This window comes from Drosophila kikkawai, chromosome 3R (assembly GCF_030179895.1).
Source record: "Drosophila kikkawai strain 14028-0561.14 chromosome 3R, DkikHiC1v2, whole genome shotgun sequence".
Lineage (NCBI taxonomy): Eukaryota > Metazoa > Arthropoda > Insecta > Diptera > Drosophilidae > Drosophila > Drosophila kikkawai.
Window position 1 is genome coordinate 37921665 of NC_091731.1, and position 21798 is coordinate 37943462.

The window sequence follows — 21798 nt, forward strand, 5'->3', positions numbered from 1 at the left end:
AGATGTGGTGCTTTTTAGGCAAAGAGTTGTCACGCCAAACGACGTTCCGGATGACGCAATCCACTTATTTGCTTCCAATGACGAGGTTAATCAGTACAACGCCTTAAAGCTCGCTCAAATCGCCACAGAAGAGTTTGTTTCAACTGCCATAGATACTGTGAAATCAGCTAATATGTCAGTAAGAAATAAAGAAACAACTCTCAGAAATGCCCAAAATATGAAAACGTCCGAAACCCAGGGACTGCCATATATTCTGCATCTAAAAACAACAGCAAAGTATATGGTTACCGTCAATATAGATACAAATGATGGACTGGTAAATGGGGCAACAGGCCAATTAATGCAGATTGACAACTGCATGGTAAACAACGTTAGGTTAGTAACAAAACTTTGGATTAAGTTTTCAGATCCTACAGTTGGTGCCATGGCCAGGTCAAAAGTTCGGAGAAATGATCATCCAGATTGGACTCCAATTGAAAAAACAGCTCGAGTATTCCAATGCGGAAGCTCAGGACATTCTTCGGTTGATCGAAAACAATTCCCTGTTGTTCCTGCTGAGGCTATAACTATACATAAAAGCCAAGGAGCAACCTACAGCAAAGTCGCAGTGCACCTTAAAAGGGGCATTAAGCGAGCTTCGCTTTACGTAGGTTGCAGCAGAGCAACAAGCGCATCGGGTCTTTTCCTTTTAGGAGACTTTGTTCCTCCAACTAGATTTGGAGCTACAAATGTCCAAGCAGAGCTAGAAAGCTTAAGAGGTGAAAAGGCCTTGACTACGCAGTATGAATTATTGATCAATGGGGATAATGCCATCTCCATGTATTATCACAACATTGAGTCTCTTCGCGCTCATCGCGAAGACATTGCCAATGACAACATTATTTGTTCTGCAAACTTTTTATGTTTTGTTGAAACCTGGACTCTTCCCCAGGAAGAGTACAACTTAAGGGATTTCGACATTATCAGAAGAATTGATAACAATCGGTTAAATGGTATTGGGAAAAACGGAATACTCATATATGCTAAACAAAGTATTTCGTCAAATGTGCAATTTCTTTTTGAGACAAAGAAATCGCCAAGTCCCAGAGCAACCTATCAATCGATTGTTTTTAAATATCTTGACACGTCATTTATAATTGTGTATAGGAGTCCCGGATTTCCTATTGCAAGATTTCGAAATGAAATTAAATCTGAAGTTGAAAAAGTACGCAGAATGGATAATAATAAAGTGGTAATATTAGGAGATTTTAATATCTGCAGATCCTCAGCGAGCGATGTTTTGGAGGAATTTTTGAATGGACATAATCTTTTGTCATTGAATAATTCTGCAACGACAAAACACCAAACCCAAATTGATTGGATATTTTCTGACTCTCGAGTTCCAGAAGCTGTTGCCCTTACATATAAAACACCTTATAGCCATCATGATGGTATTTTTTTTAAATATAGCTTGTAAGAGTGTATACTTAAGTTATTTAACAAATTATGGCTATAAGTAGAATTTATTGTAAATATAGTATTGTAAATATATAAAAAAAATTGAAAATATTAACAAATTTTCCAATATATTTCATATTTAGCTATAATTTCCCCCTCGTGGATTGAGACCTTGTCGTGGTGTGGGGGCTTAGTACGTGAATTTCGAAAAAAATAAAATTTACTGAAACTAACCGCAATCCTTACTTAAACTTAAACTCTTAAACTATTTTTTATTTTTTTACTTACTGCAAGGGTATTTCAACTTCGGCTAGCCGAAGTTAGCTTCCTTTCTTGTTTTTAAATAATTTAATACAAAATTCAATTATTTTAAATGTTTTTTCCAGCTTTGATTTACATATGTATCTTCGTTCGAGCTTTGGGCTAAGTTATAAATTAAAGTGATTTTATAATTATTAAAAAAGGGAATTTAAAAATGTGTAGCCAATAAAATATTGAAACTTATATGCCATAATATCAGTTAAAAGTTTGTTTATTTTGCAAGATATAAAAAACATGGCCCAAAGAGTTTACCTTCCTTTTAAAGCCATTAAGCCTCGACAATTGCAAATTCCACCCACATTTAGATACATATGCATATTTTCTCTTTAAAACTGTATTTTAATCACATTGATTAAGGATTGTATAAGCTATATATGTACATTTAATCCGTAGCCAAGTCAAGTAGTATCGCGATATAGATTATTCCGATAAGCTGTGGAAATTCCATGCCGGCTTATCTGTGTTCCACATAGTCGTCGTCCAACTCCTCGTTGTCCACATAATCGTCATCGTCCTCGTCCACATCGTTTTCGTGTGGTATTTCCGGAGGTTCTCCGCCGGTGTTCCAGTAGCGATCATCCTCCGGATATGTAAACTCGTAAGTCACCGTCTCCGGATCCACATAGGTTATGCAGGTGGTGAGGTTCTGGAGCGATTCCACCATCTGTGGGACGCTGTTGACGAACATCACGCCGCACTCCACGGAATGCTGAGCCTCTGCCGGCAGCTGAGAGTTGATCTTCCCGTACACATCGATGCCCACGGCTATGATGTCGTGGACCCTCCGGATAGCACTCAGAGCATTCACCGTTCCCGAGAGAATCTTGCCCACGGTGGTCTGCTTGGCGGCGATCTTCTTGTAGATCTTCACCAGGCCGCCCACGTTGCGTTTCACCTCCTTGACGGCGGCCATCGTCTCATCCTGTATCCTCAGGATCAGGGCCATGGTGTGAGAGTAGCAGTCAACGCCGTCGTTGATGGCCTGCAGGGCCACCCGGAACTCGGGAACCATGGAGTAGCTGCAATAGGCCGCCTGACTGCCACGACCCCAGTAGTTCCACATGAATCCCAGTCCGGCAATGGCAGCCGTCACGATCTTGGGCTTGTTGAGCTTCAGCAGATTGGTCTCCAGCGTAATGGCTCGCGCCACCAGATCATCGATGCCGAACTGAGCCTCGTCAATCACATCCTGCACTATATCCCTGAGGTCCTCAAACTCCGCCCTCTGATCCGGCGTAAAGTCCGGACTAGGTGCACCCATTATCTCCTCCACGGTGGGCAGTTTGGTGTCGTAAACGACTCTCGGTTTCTCGTCCAAGTAAATGGAAAACTCCCGGCGGAAGTCATCGAAGACCTGAAGGTAGCTGCCATCCAATTCCGGCTCCTTGATCTCATTTTGGGCGCTACCATCGCCCTGCTGGAGTTTCAGGCTGTACAGGTAATCGTACTGGGACTGCAACTCCCGGTAGAGCGGACGCAGTGCCTTCATCTCATCGCTGGACAACTGCAAGTCCACCAGTTGCTTCTGCAGGAGACTCTCCAGTTCCCGATGGGCCTGGCCACAGCCGCAGCAGAGCAGCAGCACGCCAGCCAGCAGGAGCAGCGGTATTCTAACCATCTTGCTCGGTCCGCCAATAGAGTCCAACTGGCCAAAAGGGGGATCATGACCATTATCTGGGGAACTATGGCTCGTAAAACACTATCACACTTGGATTTCCTTAAGTGGGCACGGGCTGATTAGGCTGCGATAATCGCAGCTTATCGCGAATATTACGCTATATATAAAAGCCGCACTCCAAGGGGCAATGTTTCGGTAAACAAATTAAAATTTGCGGGGAGCTTTTTATGAATGGAGAGAGGGAAAGAGAGAATATTGCTTAATAGAATGTTAATTTCATTTTGCATTAAACTTTATTTGGTTTTCCCTAAACCACTGCACACTCCTCGATCTGAGCAAAGACCTCATCAAACTCCATTTTCAAATGATGGTAAAAGAGGCAACTCGGTGTGTCCAGATCCTCCGTCTCCATCTCCAGCAGGATATCGTCACAGAGCTCCAGGCATCTGGCCAAACGCTGCCTGATGGCCCCAATCCCAGACACCGTGCAGAGCAGGACTCCGGCGTGGTTGAGACCAGCCTGCTTCAGCTGCCAAGTCTTGCAGGTCTTGGCTATTGCCTCGATCTCTTGCGAAGCCCTCCCCAAGAAGCTGGCCTCGAGTACGATCTCCTGCTCAAAGTGAACCATGATGTTGTCCAGGGAGTTCCGGCAGATGCTGTACTTGTCCACCAGCTCCCGGTTGAAGTGGGCCACCTGGAGCTCGTGCTTCTTGGAGCACGCCCGCCACTCTGCGCTGTACTGACTGCCAAAGAATCGCTCCAGGCGGGCACTCGCCTGGCGCTGCTGCTCGTCGAGAGTGTTTAGGGCCAGTTGCAGTCGCTCGGTATGGTCGTAGATGGCCTCCTGGGTGCGGTTCCAGATGGCGGCGGCCTTGAAACTCTCGCTGGATATAAGCTGCTTTGTGGACTCGTAGAGGGGACCATTCCTGCCCCAAATCCTTCGAAACTGCCCAGGCACCTGTAACATTCGGAGGAGGGTTTTAATTCCATAAATATTTTATTGGAAATATTTTTTACACAAAATAGTGCCATCAGCAGAAGCAGTGAAAATGGTTCTATTCTCATATTGATACTGAATCAAACTGATTTCGGAAGAGATATATGTTTTGATATTCATATACTGCGTATTTCAGTGATATTGGTAGTTCCGTTTGGGGGAAGTTAGCTGTGAAAGAGACTTTGTCTTCTGATAGTTTTCCTGTCTAAGTTTACTGAACAAATAAATTTTGTTGTATAACCAAAAACTGTTAAATTAAATTAAGGATGTTCGAATGTTAGCTAGTAGATAGATAACAATATATAAAATTTAGAATTTTAGCAGAAACCAAAAACGCGCGATGTATTACATATTATACCTTGTAAATTTAAGAGTATTCTAAAGTCTATTTAAAGTTGTGCTCATGAATTAAGAATAGACAAATGTTCAATATATCTTCAGACACTTCGTTATCTTATCGAGATACACGATGTCTTCGCTATAAATATCAAGTCATTCCAGAGTCCAACCCCAAATAAGGATCTCCATTGTGAGTGAAGCTATTGAAATCTTTGGTTTCCTTTTGTTTACCTTTATAGTAAGAAAAGATTTAAAATATTAAGCAAAATCTTACCTAAAAGTTTAATATTGGTATGAAATAATAAATTATAAATTATCTTCAATTAAAATAGGTTTATGCTTAAAAGTAGAGTAAATATTTTACTTTCCGAGTTCCCCTTAGATTGAAAAGTCTCAGTCCCTAAAATGGGTTCCTAGAATATATGGAAACCTAAACAGAGCTTATATACTGTTGTGAAATATTTTTCAAGAGCGACACCGCGTCGACAGCTTGAAAACAACAAACATGTTTTTAATATATTAATGGGCAATCGGTGTTCCCTTGTGGGGGATTCTTGCAGGGCGAAAGCCCTTATCGCAGGTTATGCCAAAGTCTGGGCTATATATAGCCCCCGTCGATGGGAGGGCCAGCTGCAAACGAGAAACCAAACTGGAGGGACAATGAGTCAAATATTGGGAGTACTTGGAGTGATCTTGCTTACACTGGCAGTAAGTGGCCCTAAAGAGCTTTTCCATCTTATAGGTAATACAAATATATTGCATCTAGATCTGCCAGGCGGAAACCGTGGACCGCTATGAGACAAAAACGCAAAACGACACCTACGGACCGGTGACTATGGTCGTGGACAACCTGGCCGATATAGCCGTCAATGTCAGCGACAACTCCACCGCTCAGTTGCAGGACAAGATGGATCGCACCGAGCGGGACATAGCCGGGAATATGGAGGTACTTACCGCCAATGCCCTGGCGCAGTTGAGCGACGTCATCTTCCAGACCAACGAGCTGCTGGTGGCCAATCCCGACTGCAATCCCGCCTGGAGCCTGGAAGAGCTCAACGAGAATGTGAACGCTCAGCTCAGCACTTGCACCGTCAGCTTGGCAGATCTCCTGCAGGATTTCCGGGTGCAGAGTCAGCAGGCCATGAGCCGCGTCCAGGGCTTTGTCCATCAAATTGCCGAGTTGCCAGCCAAGTGCCAGCTGGTAGGCGCTTCGCCGCTAAATCCGCTGGCATCGGCCGGTGCCCATATCTGCTTCATTAATGCCATGGCGGAGGTGAACGTGGGCATGGCCCAGTCTATGCACGATGCCTCCGTGCTCCTGGTCCAGACCCACCAGGCAGCCGCCGAGCAGGAAGAGCAGGCGCAGCAGTGCAGCGTAGCTGTGGTCCAGCAGTTTGGTGACTATCTGCGGGAGGAGCAGGACCAGTGCCAGTCCTAAGGGACAGAGCAAGAGTGAGAGAGAGTCCCTACGAAATACAGGCAAATTTATGCACCCAGGACGAGAATTCGCCACATCCTGCTCACTTATTGCTTATGCATGACATTTATTTGACAAGTTTTTGATTGATTTTACAGCTGCCGCTGCCGATCTGGTGCAGCCAGAGGTCTCTGCATGTCTGCAGCTACAGTCGAGCCATTTTAAAGCGAACTCTCCAATAAATAAGGATACTTTGAGAGTAGATAACATTTTTATACCCCCTGCAGGGTATTATAATTTCAGTCAGAAGTTTGCAACGCAGTGAAGGAGACGTTTCCGACCCTATAAAGTATATATATTCTTTATCAGGATCAACAGGGGAATCTTTCTAGACATGTCCGGAAGAAATCGATTTTTTGGCCATTTTTGCAAAATTTTATAAGGGGTTACATCATTAAAATTGTAGATTTTGATAAAAAATTGAATTTTCAAAATTTTTAAATGAAGTATGCAGATTTATTAACTGTAGAACATCTAGCACAGAACAGTTTTCCGATTTAAAATTAATGCTCTTTTGGCCGAGTTATGATATTTTTAATTTTAAAAAATCAAGATGTTTTTTAATATAAAAAATACGATTTTATAATACAAAATAATATTTTTCTAAGTCAAGGAATCATTTTCGACCCCATAAACCATATATATTCTTGATCAGCATCAACAGGGGAATCTTTCTAGACATGTCCGGAAGAAATCGATTTTTTGACCATTTTTGCGAAATTTGATAAGGGGTTAAATCATTAAAATTTGCGAAAATGGCCAAAAATTTTGATTTCTTAAAATTTTAAATTTGGTATGCAGTTTTTTTAAATTAATTAAAACTAACAAAACCTGCTTTCCGAATCGAAATTAATGCATTTTTGGTTTAGTTATGATATATTTTAATTGTTACCTGCAAGGGTATACAAACTTTGGCTGGCCAAAGTTAGCTTTCTTTCTTGTTTTCTTCAAAAATCTGTACGTCCAGTTAAAATATAAAACTAATAATTGATCTATTTATTAACAATTTAAAGAAACCCGATTTTATTTTGTACACATATTGAAGGATTGAAGCCTTAATAGTTATTTAAAAAAAAACTGATATTCTTGCTCAAAAAATTATAAAAGCGCTTAAATATATCTCAAACCACTCAATATTTATCCACCTTAGTTTCTTGCAATTTTCTCCAGTTAATTCTTCAAGGTTTTATTTAATTAAAATATTTATTTAGCACATCATCCCGTTTTCATAATCTCGAAATCGTAATATTAAATATTTAAGTTTGAGTCTCGAAATCTAACTTAATATACATATAGAATCAATCGACTGATCATTTATGTCTTGCAAGGTTTAATTTATTTACAATATTTATTTTTGTAGAATATCGCGTCCCAATTCCATAATTTCAATATCTAAATATTTAATATGTATTACTATATCGACTGATAGTGTTTTGGCAATCCATTTAATCCATTTTAATATCTAGTTATTTAGTATCAATAACGTACTCATGGCGATCCGCTTAGGCAGACTCCTCTGTGGTGGCATTTTTCGGGACAACTTTGTGGCTAATCGCAAGTTCACTTTTCAAAGTCGCATGCATACTAATTGGCCATTGTTCGTCCCAACTGACCAATTGCCCAATGGACTTGCCCACGACGACACGTGGCAGCCACACGATATACACACAAACGTACCTACTCTATAGGATCGGAACCAAATAATGGACGACAGCTGGCCCTAGAGAGAGAGCACTACCGCTCCCTGTCGTCCTCCGCTTCCGCAACGATCCAAATTATTTAGACCTGCCAGCAGTACACTGAGCCAAATGTTCCAGCTAGTTTCGGGCACTAATACAGCCCTACTCAGGGTTCAATGAAAAGACAGAATTGTTTGCAGTGCTACGAAAAATAAATGTCTACGAATCTTTATTTCGGCTCTGGCGCAATTTCACTAAGAGTCTGAATTTTATCTTATTTTTACTGCTTGTAACAGTTGATAATGATGATTCTGCAGCACCTACTCCACCATCTGTTGATTTGTTGGGCTGCCCGATCACAGACAACTGACGGAGCCCGGGTGACGGTGAGCGCGCGACGCTTGCCTATTGGAACTCGGGGCTCCCCTTGAGTCGAGATTAGACAAAGCGGAAATATTTTCCTAATGTGTAAGAGATTGCATTATGTATGATAAGCTTATCAGATACCATCAGTATGCCATTATTACCTTTATCCGTTGTGATTTTTTATTGCCATTATCATCACAATTTAAACTATGGAACAAGAGTCTTTCGGTGGCTTTTCAATGGTTAAATCTGTATTATCTTCAATACCTTAATGCACTTACTTTTACTTGGTTGTCCTTAAAAATCAGCCGTCAGTTCTTTGCGAATTGATTCAGCTTTTCTTGAATTATTTCTCTAATAAAGTGATAATGACGCATTCAATATATCCATACATACATACTTTCCCATGGAGGTCAGACGGAGTAGTTTCAAAGAGCGTAGATCGTAGCGAAAGATCCGTAGAACTTTAGTTTTGTATCTTCGTCATCGGGGAGTGACCATATTTTAAGAAGATTCTTGGGAAATATAAGCTACATTTAGAATTCTTTAATTTTTACAACCAGTCAGCGCATTATATATACCAATCTCGCCAATATATGATAGTCTTATCAGTTTTGCGACGCAGTCTAACGATGAGAATTACTCGATAAACAAGTGCTTTGATATTATTTATTGGCTTTTCTACATATGACGAGCTTGCAAAGGGGGTTTGAGTATAAATAATATTTATAGTATGGTATACATATATATGTAGAATACAATAGTATTATATTTATATTTTGTTTTAGCCATTGATTCATCATTTAAACGAAAGAAAGGGTCCGGATTGTCAAGGAATTCATTCACTTTCTTGCGCACGCTTTCAGGATACTTATTCATAATGATCTCAAACGAGTTGTTATGTTCTGGAATAGAAATCAATATATGCAACAATCAAAGTTATTTTACTCGATCTGTACCCAAGTTCTACTTGCCTTCGGTCGGATTATAAAAACTGTACAGGATTGTCCATGAACTTGTTCACTGCCTTGCGCTCGCTTTCGGACAACTTATTTGCGGAGATCTCAAGCGCCTTGAACATTCCTGGAATAGAAATTAATATATGAAACTATCAACGTTATTTTACTCAATCTGTATCCAACTTGTATTTGTTTCGGTCAGATAAAAACGAATATCCAGGAATTCCTTCACTGCCTTGCGGTCGCTTTCGGGTAACTGATTCACGAAGTTCTCAAGCAGCAACTTGAAATGTTCTGGAATAGAAATAAATATATTTAACTATCAAAGTTCTTTTACTCGATCTGTACCCAAGTTCTACATGCCTTTGGTCAGATTATAGGCCTTTCAGGACTTGTGACGTATTGTGCACTCGAATTTCTCTTTTCTTCTCCCAAAATTATTTGATTGGACCTTTTTGATGTCAATGGTATATTGGGACATTTTATTTAATTTCTTTAGAAATATGTACGTCTAGGCAGTTTAAGATCTTTCTAGCAACTGAATCGCAATCACTTGTTCTTATCAGTTTTATTGGACAAAATTTTCGGACGTCCCCCACTTAGTGATGAGAGTTTTCCAATAATAACACAATTCCTGTGTTGAGCAAGTCTTTGATAGATCACAAGCTTTTTGCTAGGCGGTATTTATGAAATAATGTGATAAGGAATTGTAATCTTTAAAATAAAGCTTTAGAATGTGCCCTCTTTTTTGGTTGTTAAATAGGAAAACGAATTGGTTGCAAAATATTAGTTATGCTTAGCTAAGAATTCAGAATATAAATTATATTTACAATATAGAATTACATCAATATTATATGTTAGCCATTAATTCATCATTCTTTCTGACACAATTTAACTAATCGACAATGGTCAATCCCATACGTTCGGTGGCAAAGGACCTAACCGCATTTAGGGCGACATTTCTAATATCCTCGTTTCTCAGAATGAGTCCTACGACCTCAACGGCATCGATGGGCCTGATATTGGAGATCGCATTAACCACGTGATCCCTTAGTGCTTCGCGGTCGCTTTCGGACAAGTCATTCGCTATGATCTCACCCAGCGACTTGAACTTTCCTGGAATAGAAATCAATGTAACTATCAATGTAATTTTACTCGATTTATACCCAAGTTCTACTTGCCTTCGGTCAAACCATAGGCTGCAATGGCTCCGATGCCTCCACCCAACGCCAGCCCACGGGGACCCAGCAGTAGGCCACCGAGCAAGGCGGAAAGGGCGCAGACTGCGGCTCCCTTGGCGGACTCCTGGAATGTCACCTGGACGTTTTCGTTGTCGACCAAAATGGTCAGGGCCCTTATGAGCTCTTGGGTGCTTACGGACATTTTAATTTAATTTCTTTATTAATAAGTCTAGGCAGCTTAAGACCTTTCTAGCAACTGAATCGCAATCACTTGTTCTTATCAGTTTAATAGAAAAAAAATGTGGAGACATCCCCCACTCAGTGAGGAGAGTTTTCCAATAGTCGCACCATTCCTGTGAAGATTATTATTATCGATTTTTCTGTCAGTGTTCAGCAAGGCTCATATGGATCACAAGCTTTTTGCTGTGCGGTATTTATGAAATAATGTGACAAAGAATTGTGATTTTTTAAATAAGACGTTTCTTGGTAAATAGTAAAACAAATTGATTGCAAAATATTAGTTATGCTTAGCTAAGAATTCAGAATATAAATTAAATTTATAATATAGTATTACATCAATATTTTATTTTAGCCATTAATTCATCATTCTTTCTGACACAAATTAACTAATCGACAATGGTAAGTCCCATACGTTCGGTAACAAAGGACCTAACCTTGTTTAGGGCGAAATTTCTAATATCCTCGATACTCAGAATTAGTCCTACGACCTGAACGGCATCGATGCGCCTGATATTGAAGATCGCATTAACCACGTGATCCCTTAGTGCTTCGCGCTCGCTTTTGGACAAGTCACTCGCTATGATCTCACTCAGCGGCTTGAACTTTCCTGGAATAGAAATCAAGATACATACATACATACATGTGTATGTAACTATCAAAGTTATTTTACTCGATTTGTACCCAAGTTCTACTTGCCTTCGGTCAAACCATAGGCTGCAATGGCTCCAATGCCTCCACCCAACGCCACCCCACGGGGACCCAGCAGTAGGCCACCGAGCAAGGCGGAAAGGACGCAGACTGCGGCTCCCTTGGCGGACTCCTGGAATGTCACCTGGACGTTCTCGTTGTCGACCAAAATGGACAGGGCCTTTATGAGTTCTTGGGTGCTTACGGACATATTAATTTAATTTCTTTAGAAATAAGTCTAGGTAGCTTAAGATCTTTTTAGCAACTGAATCGCAATCACTTGTTCTTATCAGTTTAATAGAAAAAAATTTGCAGACATCCCTTACTCAGTGATGAGAGTTTTCCAATAGTTACACGATTCCTGTGTTAAGCAAGTCTTTGATTGATCACAAGCCTTTTGCTGGGCGGATTGTTAAGAAATAATGTGATAAAGAATTGTGATCTTTTAAATAAGACATTTCTTCGTAAATAGTATAACAAATTGATTGCAAAATATTAGTTATACTCAGTTAGCTAAGAATTTAAGTCGTAAAGGTATCCCAAAACCGTGAATAATTCCTGTATCATACCTTAAAGTGACAAATTAAAATAATAAATAAACAATTTTCCTTTACTACCAAGGAAGTTTGTCTTTATTTATAATTTGTTCCTAATTTGGCAAGGCAAAACCAAAATGTTCTTTCAAAAAAGGCCGCTGAGAACTCAATATTTTGGTGGCCAGCGAGCACATATACATATTAATATGAATTTAATGGCTTTTACCTTGGCACAGGCTATACCCTCTACCCCACATCAAAATCGGCGGCCGGCGCCTTTGGAGTTCGCCTTACGTGTCTGGATGGCGTTTACAGAAATTGCTGCCGGATTTTTCTATAATTTTGATTGATGCGGCTTTAATAGTGCTACCGCTGAACTTTCGGATAACTGTAACTAGTGCCGAAATCTCCAGCCAATCTGGAGAATATCTCGCCCCCGGCATATGTGTATATGTGGCTATGGACAACTATGCCTGTGTAGGGGAGTATCCGGGATCTGCGACCTGCGACCAACTGGCGCGTCTTCCTCCTGACAATAAGGAATAATCGGTATCGGCATTGTTGTTATTAGTATTTGCTGTCTGCAGGACGAGCCGCGTGGCGTGCGAGTGAAAGCCAGCGAAAAGGATCTGAAGTGCGGATCGGTGGGCAGAACGGGATAGCAATGCAACATATGCCATCTTTTGGCCGATCCTCCTCCTCCAGCAGGACCTCTCTTTTTCTCTCTATCCATCTCCCTTCGTCTTGGGATCAGAACCGAAAAGAACGGCGGCGCACGCCGTCATCTGGTGCCACTTTTGACTTTGGAAATTGGGTTGCCCACGCTCCTTCGCTTCCTCACTCAGAAAAACTAATCCTTGCATCTTAGAAAAGTAGATTTCGTAGGTTATTTTCTTTGTTTTTTTTAATTTTTAAAATGTATACATTTATACAAGAAGGGAACAACTATCAAAGGTTAGAATTGACGGTTGTTGAGTTGTATTTTAAATTATATTATATATTATATATTTACTGAAATACAAAACTAATATATACCTATACCCATACCTGTATTCCTACTTCTTTAAATTGTATGAATTTTATTTAAACAACTATTTTTTTAACTGCAGGATCCGTTTGCCCGCTCATTTAAAATTATACTTTTTGTAGCCGTTGCCGTTCGGTTTCATTTACGGTTGGGGTTTTTTCCCTTCCCCGATCGGCCGACAATTTCAAGGAAGCGGGAGCACTCCAACAGTTACTGTTGACTTCCGATCGGAGCACGAGTGCTGAAGGGAGACGGAGAGGTAACAGCAGGACAAGCGGCTTAAAGGACACGGCTCCAAAGGGTTGCTCTTGCTCCTGGGGAATGGTACGGGGTAATGTGCACTCTGGCACTGGGCATCGGTAGGTGTGAGGCCGACAAGGATGCACAGACACAGACTCACATTCGGGGCTCTGCTCTCGGCTTACAAATCCAAATAGAGCCCCGAAATCGCGCGCGCATGCCGGCCTGAAATGAACACGTGTGCTGCCTTAAGGATCTGGCCAAGAGGCGTCAGCTGGCCAACTCGGAGAGAGGCCGGCACAATAATTGCAGCGCCTATGAAGATGCTAGAAAAATCATAGAAATCTAAGGGTTAAGAAGGAAACCTATACAGCAGCAGTTTAATTTATATATTGATTATAAAATGAATTATATATACCTTCTATATTGTAAGCATTTAATTAGAAAATAATCTTAAATAAACCTGATCCTCTGAGCTTATTATCCTTGTTTTTATATTAAACAAAGCTTTGGATATATTTTCAGACAATTCCTATCCACTGCATCTTGGATAATTTATTAAATTGGCTATAAATGAATACAAATAGTTATATATTCTTAACATATATAAAATGCTGCATTCGAAAAATACTTTTTAAAATCATAGAAAATGCCTACATAAAATAAATAACAAATGGTTGCCAATAAATCTCAAAGTTAAAACAAATTATCCGCCAGCTAGGCGTGTAAAATCTGTAAATCGCTTACCCTGATGGCCATAAACAAAACCAAATCACAAGCAACAGAAACAAAAAAGTTCATTTACATTAAACACCAATATCGGGGAGATCCAGATCGGGGCTAAGTCAGGATCCAAAGGATAAATAATGAACTCCTGGCCGGCGGAGACAAATGTATAATTTTACAGATCGCGCGATTCAATTAGAGGCATCGCTGAGCACAAAAAATTAAGCAATAAAATTAGTTGTGGTTCACGCAAATTGAAAGCATCAAAAGGACCCTCAAGGACATGCCGCAGAAATAGAGCAATAGCCATGAATCAGGACCAGGGCAAGGCCCATTGGCATTCCCGAGCGGTTTTTCGTTTTCATTTTCATTTTCGTGTCATAATGTGTTGTAAGTAGTTGCCTTTGTTTCCCGTACGACTCGCTATTGTTCCATTGTCCTGCTCAAGGACCTGTCCCGGGGAACACCCGCGCGGTTCCCAGCATCGCAGGATTTTCTCCTTTTTTCGCCCTTTATCCACCTTGGCTGCTGTGTCAGTTGCGACCACAACTTGACCCTCTGACCACCAACATAAAATGTTGACAGGCGGAACACGCCTCTAAAATATTGTGCGAGAGTCCTGTGGGGTCCCCGGGAGTATCCTTCTCATGACCAGTTGAGATTCCCTCCTGACAGTTATGAGCTGATCACTGATCACGTTTGGCTATCTCGATGTCGGCGCTAGCTGCCAGGAATTTATTGTTATTGACATTTTAGTTGGGTGGAATCACACGGATTATATCTGCTAATTGCACAGGGACACAGGTCCTCTTGATCTGCTTAGATCTTCGGCGGCATTGTCGGCGTTCCTTGATCAGGGATATTTTATTGGCAATCACTCAAAGTTATGGGGATGTTCTCGGGAAGCGTAGTTTTAATAGGATGTAGCGTGGTTTTCTAAGCCAAGTTGGTTACAATATACATATAAATGCCAAAAAAAAGTTAATTTCGAGTTCAACTAAAGTCAATCAGAGTTTTTTTTTCATGCTGATCGAGTTCATATATCGAGTTCAAGAAGCCCCACTTTCACGATCGCTTAAACACAAATCGGCTGGAAAATCACGGCAAATCACCGCCAGCTCACCCCTCTGCCGCAGGTGATAAAATTTCGCACATTAATACTTAATTACTTGAATAATTGGGGCCAGGGGATTAAGTTCACACTCACCCTGAAAAAAAAATCGCAGTCAATGCAGGTGGCAGTCCCTAAACCAAAAGCCAAAAAGACACTGCCGAAAATATGGTTGAAAAAAAAATGCCAAAAGGAGTTGTCCCTCAGAGATGAAGTGATGCCAACACCACCGACGTCGTTGACATTAAGGAGCCGAAGTCGGGGCTCTTGCCAAGAGCATGGACGCATTTTTCACACGAAATCCCGATTAATAAATATACAAGTCCACAAGTATTACTGATAATTTGAAAAGTCGTCAACCTGAGCCCCAGAGGAGGCCGGGAAGGAGACCAAGACGGAGCCTCCTCTCTGCAGATTCCATGCCGAGTCTTCGGTGCCCAATTACAAGCAAATGAGCTGGAAAACTGTATCAAATGACCCAATGTCAATACAAAATTACAGGCTCGGACCCGGACCCGAAACCAGGAATCTCTTGTTCGCCGCAGACCAGACCAAATCTTCAGACGGTTCTTCTCTCCTCCTGCTCCTCCTTCTGCTCCCGGATTCTTCTCTTAGTCGCATCTTAACGTGACAAAGCGACGGCGATGGCTTGCGTGTGGCAATTTCAGTTAAAAAACTTTGCAAACCTAATTTTTTTGATGCTGGAATATTGAATACCTTACAGAAAAAAAGGAATTATATATATTTTGCTTACGAAATTATTTAAAAATCGAGAAAAAAAATGTATTTATTTTCTTAATTAAACTTTATTATTTTATTAATATAGTAATTTGGTTTTTAAATATTTCTAATCATTTTCCCTGTTCCAATAAGCTTATAATTCCTGCCATAAATATTTATAAATCTCCAAAAGGGTATTAAAATTTCGTTGTCTTGAAACAAATACCAGTGATACCTTTTTGTGGGCTTAATGCCTCGTTTTGGTAGCATCTTAACGTTTTTGCCGTGTGTTAATTTGATGCCTCGCCAAAAAATTGTCAAAAGATCCAGAATGACTTTGATTTTTGATGCACTTTCACTGGCCCTTGGACTTGGATCTTCCATCTCCGTTCCTCCATTGGCTGCAGCGTGAGATACTGAGAACTTTGGCTATACAGCTGTGTTCACGGAAATAGCAGTGCCCAACGACCTGCACGTTTAAGATCGGAAAATCCTGTTACAAACACTATTTTCATAAATTTTTTTTTCATAAAGGCTTAGTGTATTTAATTGTTAACAATACCACAATCATTTAATTTAGGTAACATAAATCTTTTAGAAGATATAGCTAATATGAACAAAAAAGGTCTATATTATGCCGTTCATTGAAATAGCAGTGAAAAACTAAAATTCATCATAAATTTAAAAATATCGTATAAGAAACCTACTTCTTCTTAAATTCTAATTTACTATGATCTAATATTTTGTTAAATAGCCTTTAGAAGCTATCATAGCCTCAAACCTGGGTGGCAAGGAGTCCACCAAGTCTTAGCAACGCTTGAGGGGAATATGGCCTCATTCCTCCTGCACAAATTGCCAAAGCTGCGGCTTAGAAGTCGGAAACTTCTTTAATACGTAGCCCTTGATGTCCCCCATAAGTTTTCGATCGGAATAATATCCGGGGACTGTGCAGGCCATGGCAGTGCATCCACTTTTTCATTAAGAACCCACTCCTTGGCCACCTTGCTGGTATGATTAGGGTCACTGTCCTGCTGAAATGTCCAAATTAATGGCATATTTTCATCAGGATACGGCTGCAAGACAGTTTTTAATATTTGGACATAAACATAATGGTCTTTGATCCGACAGATCATATATACGGGACCTACATCGTTGTATGAAATGTATACCCATACCATGATTTTTAGGCCAGCGTCTTCAGCGTATGGTTTGGGGGGTACTATATATCTGGAGGTCGACGGACATATTGTCTTGTCCTATTCCACCAAATAAAACCAGTTTGGAGTCATTTGTCCAAAGGATATTACGCAATTTGATATGTGGCAGTTCAAGTGGCTATTGGCGAACTCCAATCTGGCCTTGATATGCCTGTAACCAAGCAGTGACATTTTCCATGGACTTCGCGAATCTAAAATTTATTCAATAAGTCCCCGGCGAATGGTCCCATGACTGATTCCCATCCCAATTCCCGCTCATATATCCCTAGAGGATGCAAAAGGACGAGCTTTGCTGAAGCGAAGTACGCGTCGAGCCTGTACAATTGTGTTTTTGCGAATCGTACCTCGGTTTTTTTGGGTTCGGTTCATATTTTATGACTTATAAACTATTTTAAAAGAACAATTTGAAAGATTTAGAGACTCTTTACATGTTTTGCCCTTCTTTCTAGGCTAAATTATCTGATATCTTTCTCTCATGGAGCAGTGAGGTCCTGCGCCCACTAAAATAATTTTATTTTGCGTTGTAAAGGTGTATTATAGTATAAACTATAATAACGACCTTAATTAAAGTTATTTTTTACAAAATTAAAAGAAATTTCGGCACTTTTTGCGAAAGAAAATTAAATACTGCTATTTCAGTGATCGGCCAAAACGAGCTGCATATGTGAAAAAATATCAATAAAACATAAAAATAGAGCAAATCTAACGGAATTTTTTCTTGATTCTTATCTTTATGTTCCATTTTACAAAAACAATGTGCAATAGATCAGCTTGCAAAAAGGAATATGTACAAAAAAACGTTTTGAAGTTGTTCGTCTGTCGCACTGCTATTTCCGTGAACACAGCTGTATATATTTATATATATATGTATATATGTGGAGAATGCCCACCTACTTGGATGGGTTTATTGGAAACCGAAAGCCAGTCAACTGAGCCGATCTGTGTGGCTAATTGAGTTACCCAGAGAGTGAGGCTCAGATTTTTGGACCGTTTTGTGGCCGTGCGAATTATTAGTCAAAAAATGGTTAACGGTTAACTTTGTTACTGTGCTCCCGACGATAATGATGAGCCTGATCTCGATCTGGTTCTTGCTGGGTAATCGGATCCGGGTCTCGGCGAAGGATTGATTGATGGAAGACGATGCGTGGCGAATCGTTTGACTAATTGCCGCGTGTGGGCCAGGAACTTCCCTAAACAAACAAACGCGGGTGACCTTTAATAGAGTCCTTCTTTGGCGCCCGTCTCCCAGCCTTTCTCTTCCTTCCTCCGCCTAACAGTTAATCCCTATCCTTTCCTTTCTCCGCGGACCGCACACAAAGCCTTTTAATGGGCTGAGAAAAGGAAAAAAACAGAAGAAGGGGCGTGTTCGACGTGATTTGGTGTCGCTAATTACAGACTTTGGGCATTTTACGCTGTCCGTTTTATGACTTAATAATTGCATTCATTTGGCCTGGACCCTGGGCTTGGACTCGGCCAAAACCAAGCCGCTGCCCACACACACAGAGTACACGCGACTTGCACTTGGGAGAAAGGTGCCTGCCCAGACTGGGCATAAATCTTCTATTCCTGATTTACCTGGAGTTGCGCAACAATTAAAGGATCAGCGCAAAATGTTCACACAACAATATGCCAAAACAAACAAGCGGCGGAAACGGAAACTGCACTTGAAATAGGAAAAAAAAGATACAAAGTAAGAACTGCTTGCGGTTAGACCTCAAAAATTGATGGAAAAGTGCCCTAAAATGGCATGAGAAAATCCCATTGATTGGAAACAACAAAAAACCAAAAAAGGATGCCTTAAAAAAGGAAAATATATAAAAATAATTGGAAAATACAAACGCAATTAGACAATTTTCAGAGTTACAATAGGTTGCCAGAGAGCTACCTGTTGGCCTCTTAAAATTTAAAAAAATTAAAAGTAAACAAGTTATAAAATATCAAGAAAATCAAAAGGAAATCTAAATTTCTTAAAACCAAAAGAAATATAGTTTATAAGCATGGAAGGATATATTACTGATCCCTTAAACTTCAATTGGTACCGATTGTGCACCATTTATTAACCACCACAAATCAGCCTTAAAGACCGATTATTCAGGCGGCAACCAATGAACTTCGGAGCTTCAAAAGTCGGGATTTCGACAATAGCCGATCCTCTGATTCTGGCCCTTGGCGACACTAACAAGAAGTGACAAATTGATGGTGTTAAAGCTCATTAACTTACTTAACTCGCACTTGCAGATGGAGACGCTGCAGCTACAAATAAACCTCAAAAACCTCAAAATAAAGATCGCCAATTATCGACATGACAAATTTTCAGACATTTACTCGTGTGTATTCTTCCCCTTCTGAAAAAAAACTGAAATAAAAAATAAGGAACAGCAAAACCCACAAGGGCGACGCACCCCAAAAACCGGACATCGAATGCATAATAATACGTGTTAATAATGCTCAGGCAAGCTGTCTATAAATTGACAAAGACATGCAAGTGGCTGCTGCGACTGCTCCTGCTTCTGCTTCTGCTCCCGCTGGTCCTCCTGTTGCGATCTTTGTGTGCCCGCCGTGTCCGCTGGATGTAGCTCCTGCGGCTACACAGGGCTAAAATAACGATAACCTAACTGCAAATTTAAATAGTACAATTTGGTAAAGGCTACATAATAATTAATTAAGCGAGTTTTTTTATGATAAATTAAGTGTAACCAATTATGCGGTTTTATTAATATTCTCAACAATTTATTTCAATATTTAAATACACCTTCCACTCTCTCTGTGTACTCCGCTTTGCTGCCGCTGTGTCGGCGACCAAAAGTTAAAAGCCGAAAGCTGAAAATCTGAAAAGCAAAAGACGACTGGGGTCCACAGTTGCCCCATTCATGAGTTCTAACTAATTGTATTGGCAGGGGCAGTTGCATTTTGGAAGCCGAATCCCAATCCCAATCCGAATCTGTGCAGCTGCATGCAGGTGGCAGGCAGTAGCTCCTTAGGATGCCGGCAGGAAGAGCCTGGGACCCCGGTTCGGGATCTTTTGTTGTTGTTTTCGGGGGAGACGACGGCGGAGACCCAAACAATTTGTGTAATTGACAAATTGACGGCAGCGCTTTGTGCGGAAGCGTTCAAAGCCGTAAATTGTCGCTAACAAGAGCGACACTCTCTGCAAGGGACATCGGCAGGATATCGCGCGGGTATACAAATATATAATTGCCTGGATCGGAGTTCAGAAATCGAGGATCCGCCCGCATCTCGCACGACCACTAAATTAAGTCATTAACAATTTAACGAAGCCGCTGTCGATGCCGCGGTGCCGCGTAACTAATTATGTGAATTTCCTTTTGATTATAAGCTCCGAAATCCCAGTGAGCTTTAGCGGTGACGCCCGAAAATGGATTTTATAAAACAAACAGAGACGGCCCACGAAATCCGGTCGCTGCCACGCCCCTCATCCTGAGCCCCAGCCCCCATCCACCGCCTCCGATTCGCTCCAATTCCCATGCGGGAGTCAGTCGATCGTCAGCAGTCGCTGTCGCTATCAACAAATTGGTTTCGAATCTTCCGAATGATTGACTGACCGACGATGGACTGGGATCCAGCAACTGATCCGCTTTCTGCTGAATGAATTGGTGCACTGAGAAAAAGTATTTGAAATTATAAGTCAACAATTCAACTATCTGTGATGTTAATAAATATGACGAATAAACCCATACAAAATGTTGTATTTATTTTTCTTTCATTAAAATATATTTTGCCCCTTTTGTGATGAACAAACTCCAGTCGACCCTTTCTCCCTGTGTAAGCTTCAGCTTAAAGGTCTTAAGCCGCTAAGTTATCCACCAGCAACGATCGAGGATCGAACTTCGCCTTAAACGATTTGGTGAGTGGCGGCGCTTGATTTTCGGGACTTGGCCAGTCCGGGAGGACTTTAAAGTGAAAAGGACGGACATTGCATGCGATTCGGACTTGCGACTGGCGACCTGCGACTGTTGAAAGGAGATCGGCCCAACACTTAACTTAATTTGGCAGCTACACTCCGGCGCACCGTGCCGTGTAATTATTGGCACAATACTCGGCTCCGCTCCGCGTTCGGGGATCGCTCTCTGCTCGTATTTGTTTTCTGGCGGCCCTAATTTTGTCGAACTGTCTACAAATTGATCGCAAAGCGCCAAATCGATCACCTTCCCCCATATAATAATACTAAAGTTCGAATCGCTGGGCGCGAGACGCTAAACCCTCAAAAACTGTGTGAGAATTGATGCCCTCGTCCGATAGCAGTGTGTGTGGATGCTGAGGGGCAAAAGAAGTTAAAATCTTTGGATTTGAGAAGATTTGAGTGGCTTCAGTTAACTGGGCATATCTTGGGGAAATTTAATATAATTTTAGTGTTTTTTTGGGGATTTATTATTAGTATTTTAGAGTATAGAACTAGTTATAAGTTAGATAATAATACATATGGAATAATATACATATATAATGATTTCTATTTGTTCAAGTATAACAGGGATGTATAGAAGGAAACACTTTAATTATTACAAAAACCAGCAATTTCAAAGGTAAAAATTATATATATAATTTAATTTGCGACCGGATTTATATATGGATTTGCATATTGCAGTTCCTTTTAATGCTTATTCCTAGAATTTTATAATTTATATGATTTATAAGGCGGAAATGACACCTTTACTGCTTTACTAGCTTCCAGCTGAAATTATAATAACCTCAAAGGGTATAACAATTAAAATATATATGCAGAATTTTATACCATAACTTGTGTTAAAATTTAAACTTAAATGACCATAACTAAGCCAAAAATTCATTAAATTCAATTCGGAACGCATTTTTGTGTTAGTTTTCAGAAGGCTAATAAATCTGCAAGCAAAATGTAATTTATTTTAAAATTAAAATTTTCGTTGATTTTTGACAATTTTAACG

General features: G+C 40.5%; 5 protein-coding genes and 2 long non-coding RNA genes across 17 annotated transcripts; 1 reads left to right on the forward strand and 6 right to left on the reverse strand.

The window, feature by feature from the left end:
• Positions 1 to 2076: 2076 nt before the first annotated feature.
• LOC108084915 (uncharacterized) lies at positions 2077 to 3410 on the reverse strand. Its single transcript, XM_017181312.2, has one exon. It carries the CDS (start codon positions 3374 to 3376, stop codon positions 2213 to 2215), a length of 1164 nt encoding a protein of 387 aa, XP_017036801.1. The 5' UTR covers positions 3377 to 3410; the 3' UTR covers positions 2077 to 2212.
• Positions 3411 to 3683: 273 nt separating this feature from the next.
• LOC108084935 (uncharacterized) lies at positions 3684 to 4509 on the reverse strand. The gene is made up of 2 exons (XM_017181333.3): positions 4394 to 4509; positions 3684 to 4334 (listed from the first exon to the last, which is right to left on the reverse strand). Exons 1-2 carry the CDS (start codon positions 4439 to 4441, stop codon positions 3684 to 3686), a joined length of 699 nt encoding a protein of 232 aa, XP_017036822.1. The 5' UTR covers positions 4442 to 4509.
• A 752-nt stretch (positions 4510 to 5261) lies between these two features.
• LOC108084918 (uncharacterized) lies at positions 5262 to 6217 on the forward strand. The gene is made up of 2 exons (XM_017181315.2): positions 5262 to 5420; positions 5479 to 6217. Exons 1-2 carry the CDS (start codon positions 5373 to 5375, stop codon positions 6148 to 6150), a joined length of 720 nt encoding a protein of 239 aa, XP_017036804.1. The 5' UTR covers positions 5262 to 5372; the 3' UTR covers positions 6151 to 6217.
• Positions 6218 to 8080: 1863 nt separating this feature from the next.
• Positions 8081 to 8853, reverse strand: LOC108084929 (uncharacterized). Of its 11 annotated transcripts, none has more exons than XR_011445163.1 (4): positions 8816 to 8853; positions 8635 to 8749; positions 8396 to 8574; positions 8081 to 8329 (listed from the first exon to the last, which is right to left on the reverse strand). It is a non-coding gene; the product is annotated as an uncharacterized lncRNA (long non-coding RNA). The 11 variants fall into 11 exon arrangements; XR_011445161.1 differs by having other exon boundaries at positions 8396 to 8588; XR_011445164.1 differs by having other exon boundaries at positions 8631 to 8749.
• Positions 8854 to 8889: 36 nt separating this feature from the next.
• Positions 8890 to 9368, reverse strand: LOC138928793 (uncharacterized). Its single transcript, XR_011445165.1, has 2 exons — positions 9209 to 9368; positions 8890 to 9139 (listed from the first exon to the last, which is right to left on the reverse strand). It is a non-coding gene; the product is annotated as an uncharacterized lncRNA (long non-coding RNA).
• A 615-nt stretch (positions 9369 to 9983) lies between these two features.
• Positions 9984 to 10787, reverse strand: Nazo (nazo). The gene is made up of 2 exons (XM_017181305.3): positions 10375 to 10787; positions 9984 to 10309 (listed from the first exon to the last, which is right to left on the reverse strand). The coding sequence occupies exons 1-2, from the start codon at positions 10574 to 10576 to the stop codon at positions 10089 to 10091; spliced, it is 423 nt and encodes a 140-aa protein (XP_017036794.1). The 5' UTR covers positions 10577 to 10787; the 3' UTR covers positions 9984 to 10088.
• Positions 10788 to 10930: 143 nt separating this feature from the next.
• On the reverse strand, positions 10931 to 11728 carry LOC108084911 (protein Nazo-like). The gene is made up of 2 exons (XM_017181306.3): positions 11311 to 11728; positions 10931 to 11221 (listed from the first exon to the last, which is right to left on the reverse strand). The coding sequence occupies exons 1-2, from the start codon at positions 11510 to 11512 to the stop codon at positions 11001 to 11003; spliced, it is 423 nt and encodes a 140-aa protein (XP_017036795.1). The 5' UTR covers positions 11513 to 11728; the 3' UTR covers positions 10931 to 11000.
• Positions 11729 to 21798: the final 10070 nt, after the last annotated feature.

Bases quoted from the DNA above. Each gene is read 5' to 3' on its own strand.
- LOC108084911 (XM_017181306.3), bottom strand. From the start codon at position 11,512: ATGTCCGTAAGCACCCAAGAACTCATAAAGGCCCTGTCCATTTTGGTC. The intron at 11,222-11,310 runs GCAAGTAGAACT...TTTCTATTCCAG, and splicing joins AGCCTATGGTTTGACCGAAG to GAAAGTTCAAGCCGCTGAGT.
- Nazo (XM_017181305.3), bottom strand. From the start codon at position 10,576: ATGTCCGTAAGCACCCAAGAGCTCATAAGGGCCCTGACCATTTTGGTC. The intron at 10,310-10,374 runs GCAAGTAGAACT...TTTCTATTCCAG, and splicing joins AGCCTATGGTTTGACCGAAG to GAAAGTTCAAGTCGCTGGGT.
- LOC108084915 (XM_017181312.2), bottom strand. From the start codon at position 3,376: ATGGTTAGAATACCGCTGCTCCTGCTGGCTGGCGTGCTGCTGCTCTGC.
- LOC108084918 (XM_017181315.2), top strand. From the start codon at position 5,373: ATGAGTCAAATATTGGGAGTACTTGGAGTGATCTTGCTTACACTGGCA. The intron at 5,421-5,478 runs GTAAGTGGCCCT...TATTGCATCTAG, and splicing joins TGATCTTGCTTACACTGGCA to ATCTGCCAGGCGGAAACCGT.
- LOC108084935 (XM_017181333.3), bottom strand. From the start codon at position 4,441: ATGAGAATAGAACCATTTTCACTGCTTCTGCTGATGGCACTATTTTGT. The intron at 4,335-4,393 runs GTAAAAAATATT...CGAATGTTACAG, and splicing joins TGCTGATGGCACTATTTTGT to GTGCCTGGGCAGTTTCGAAG.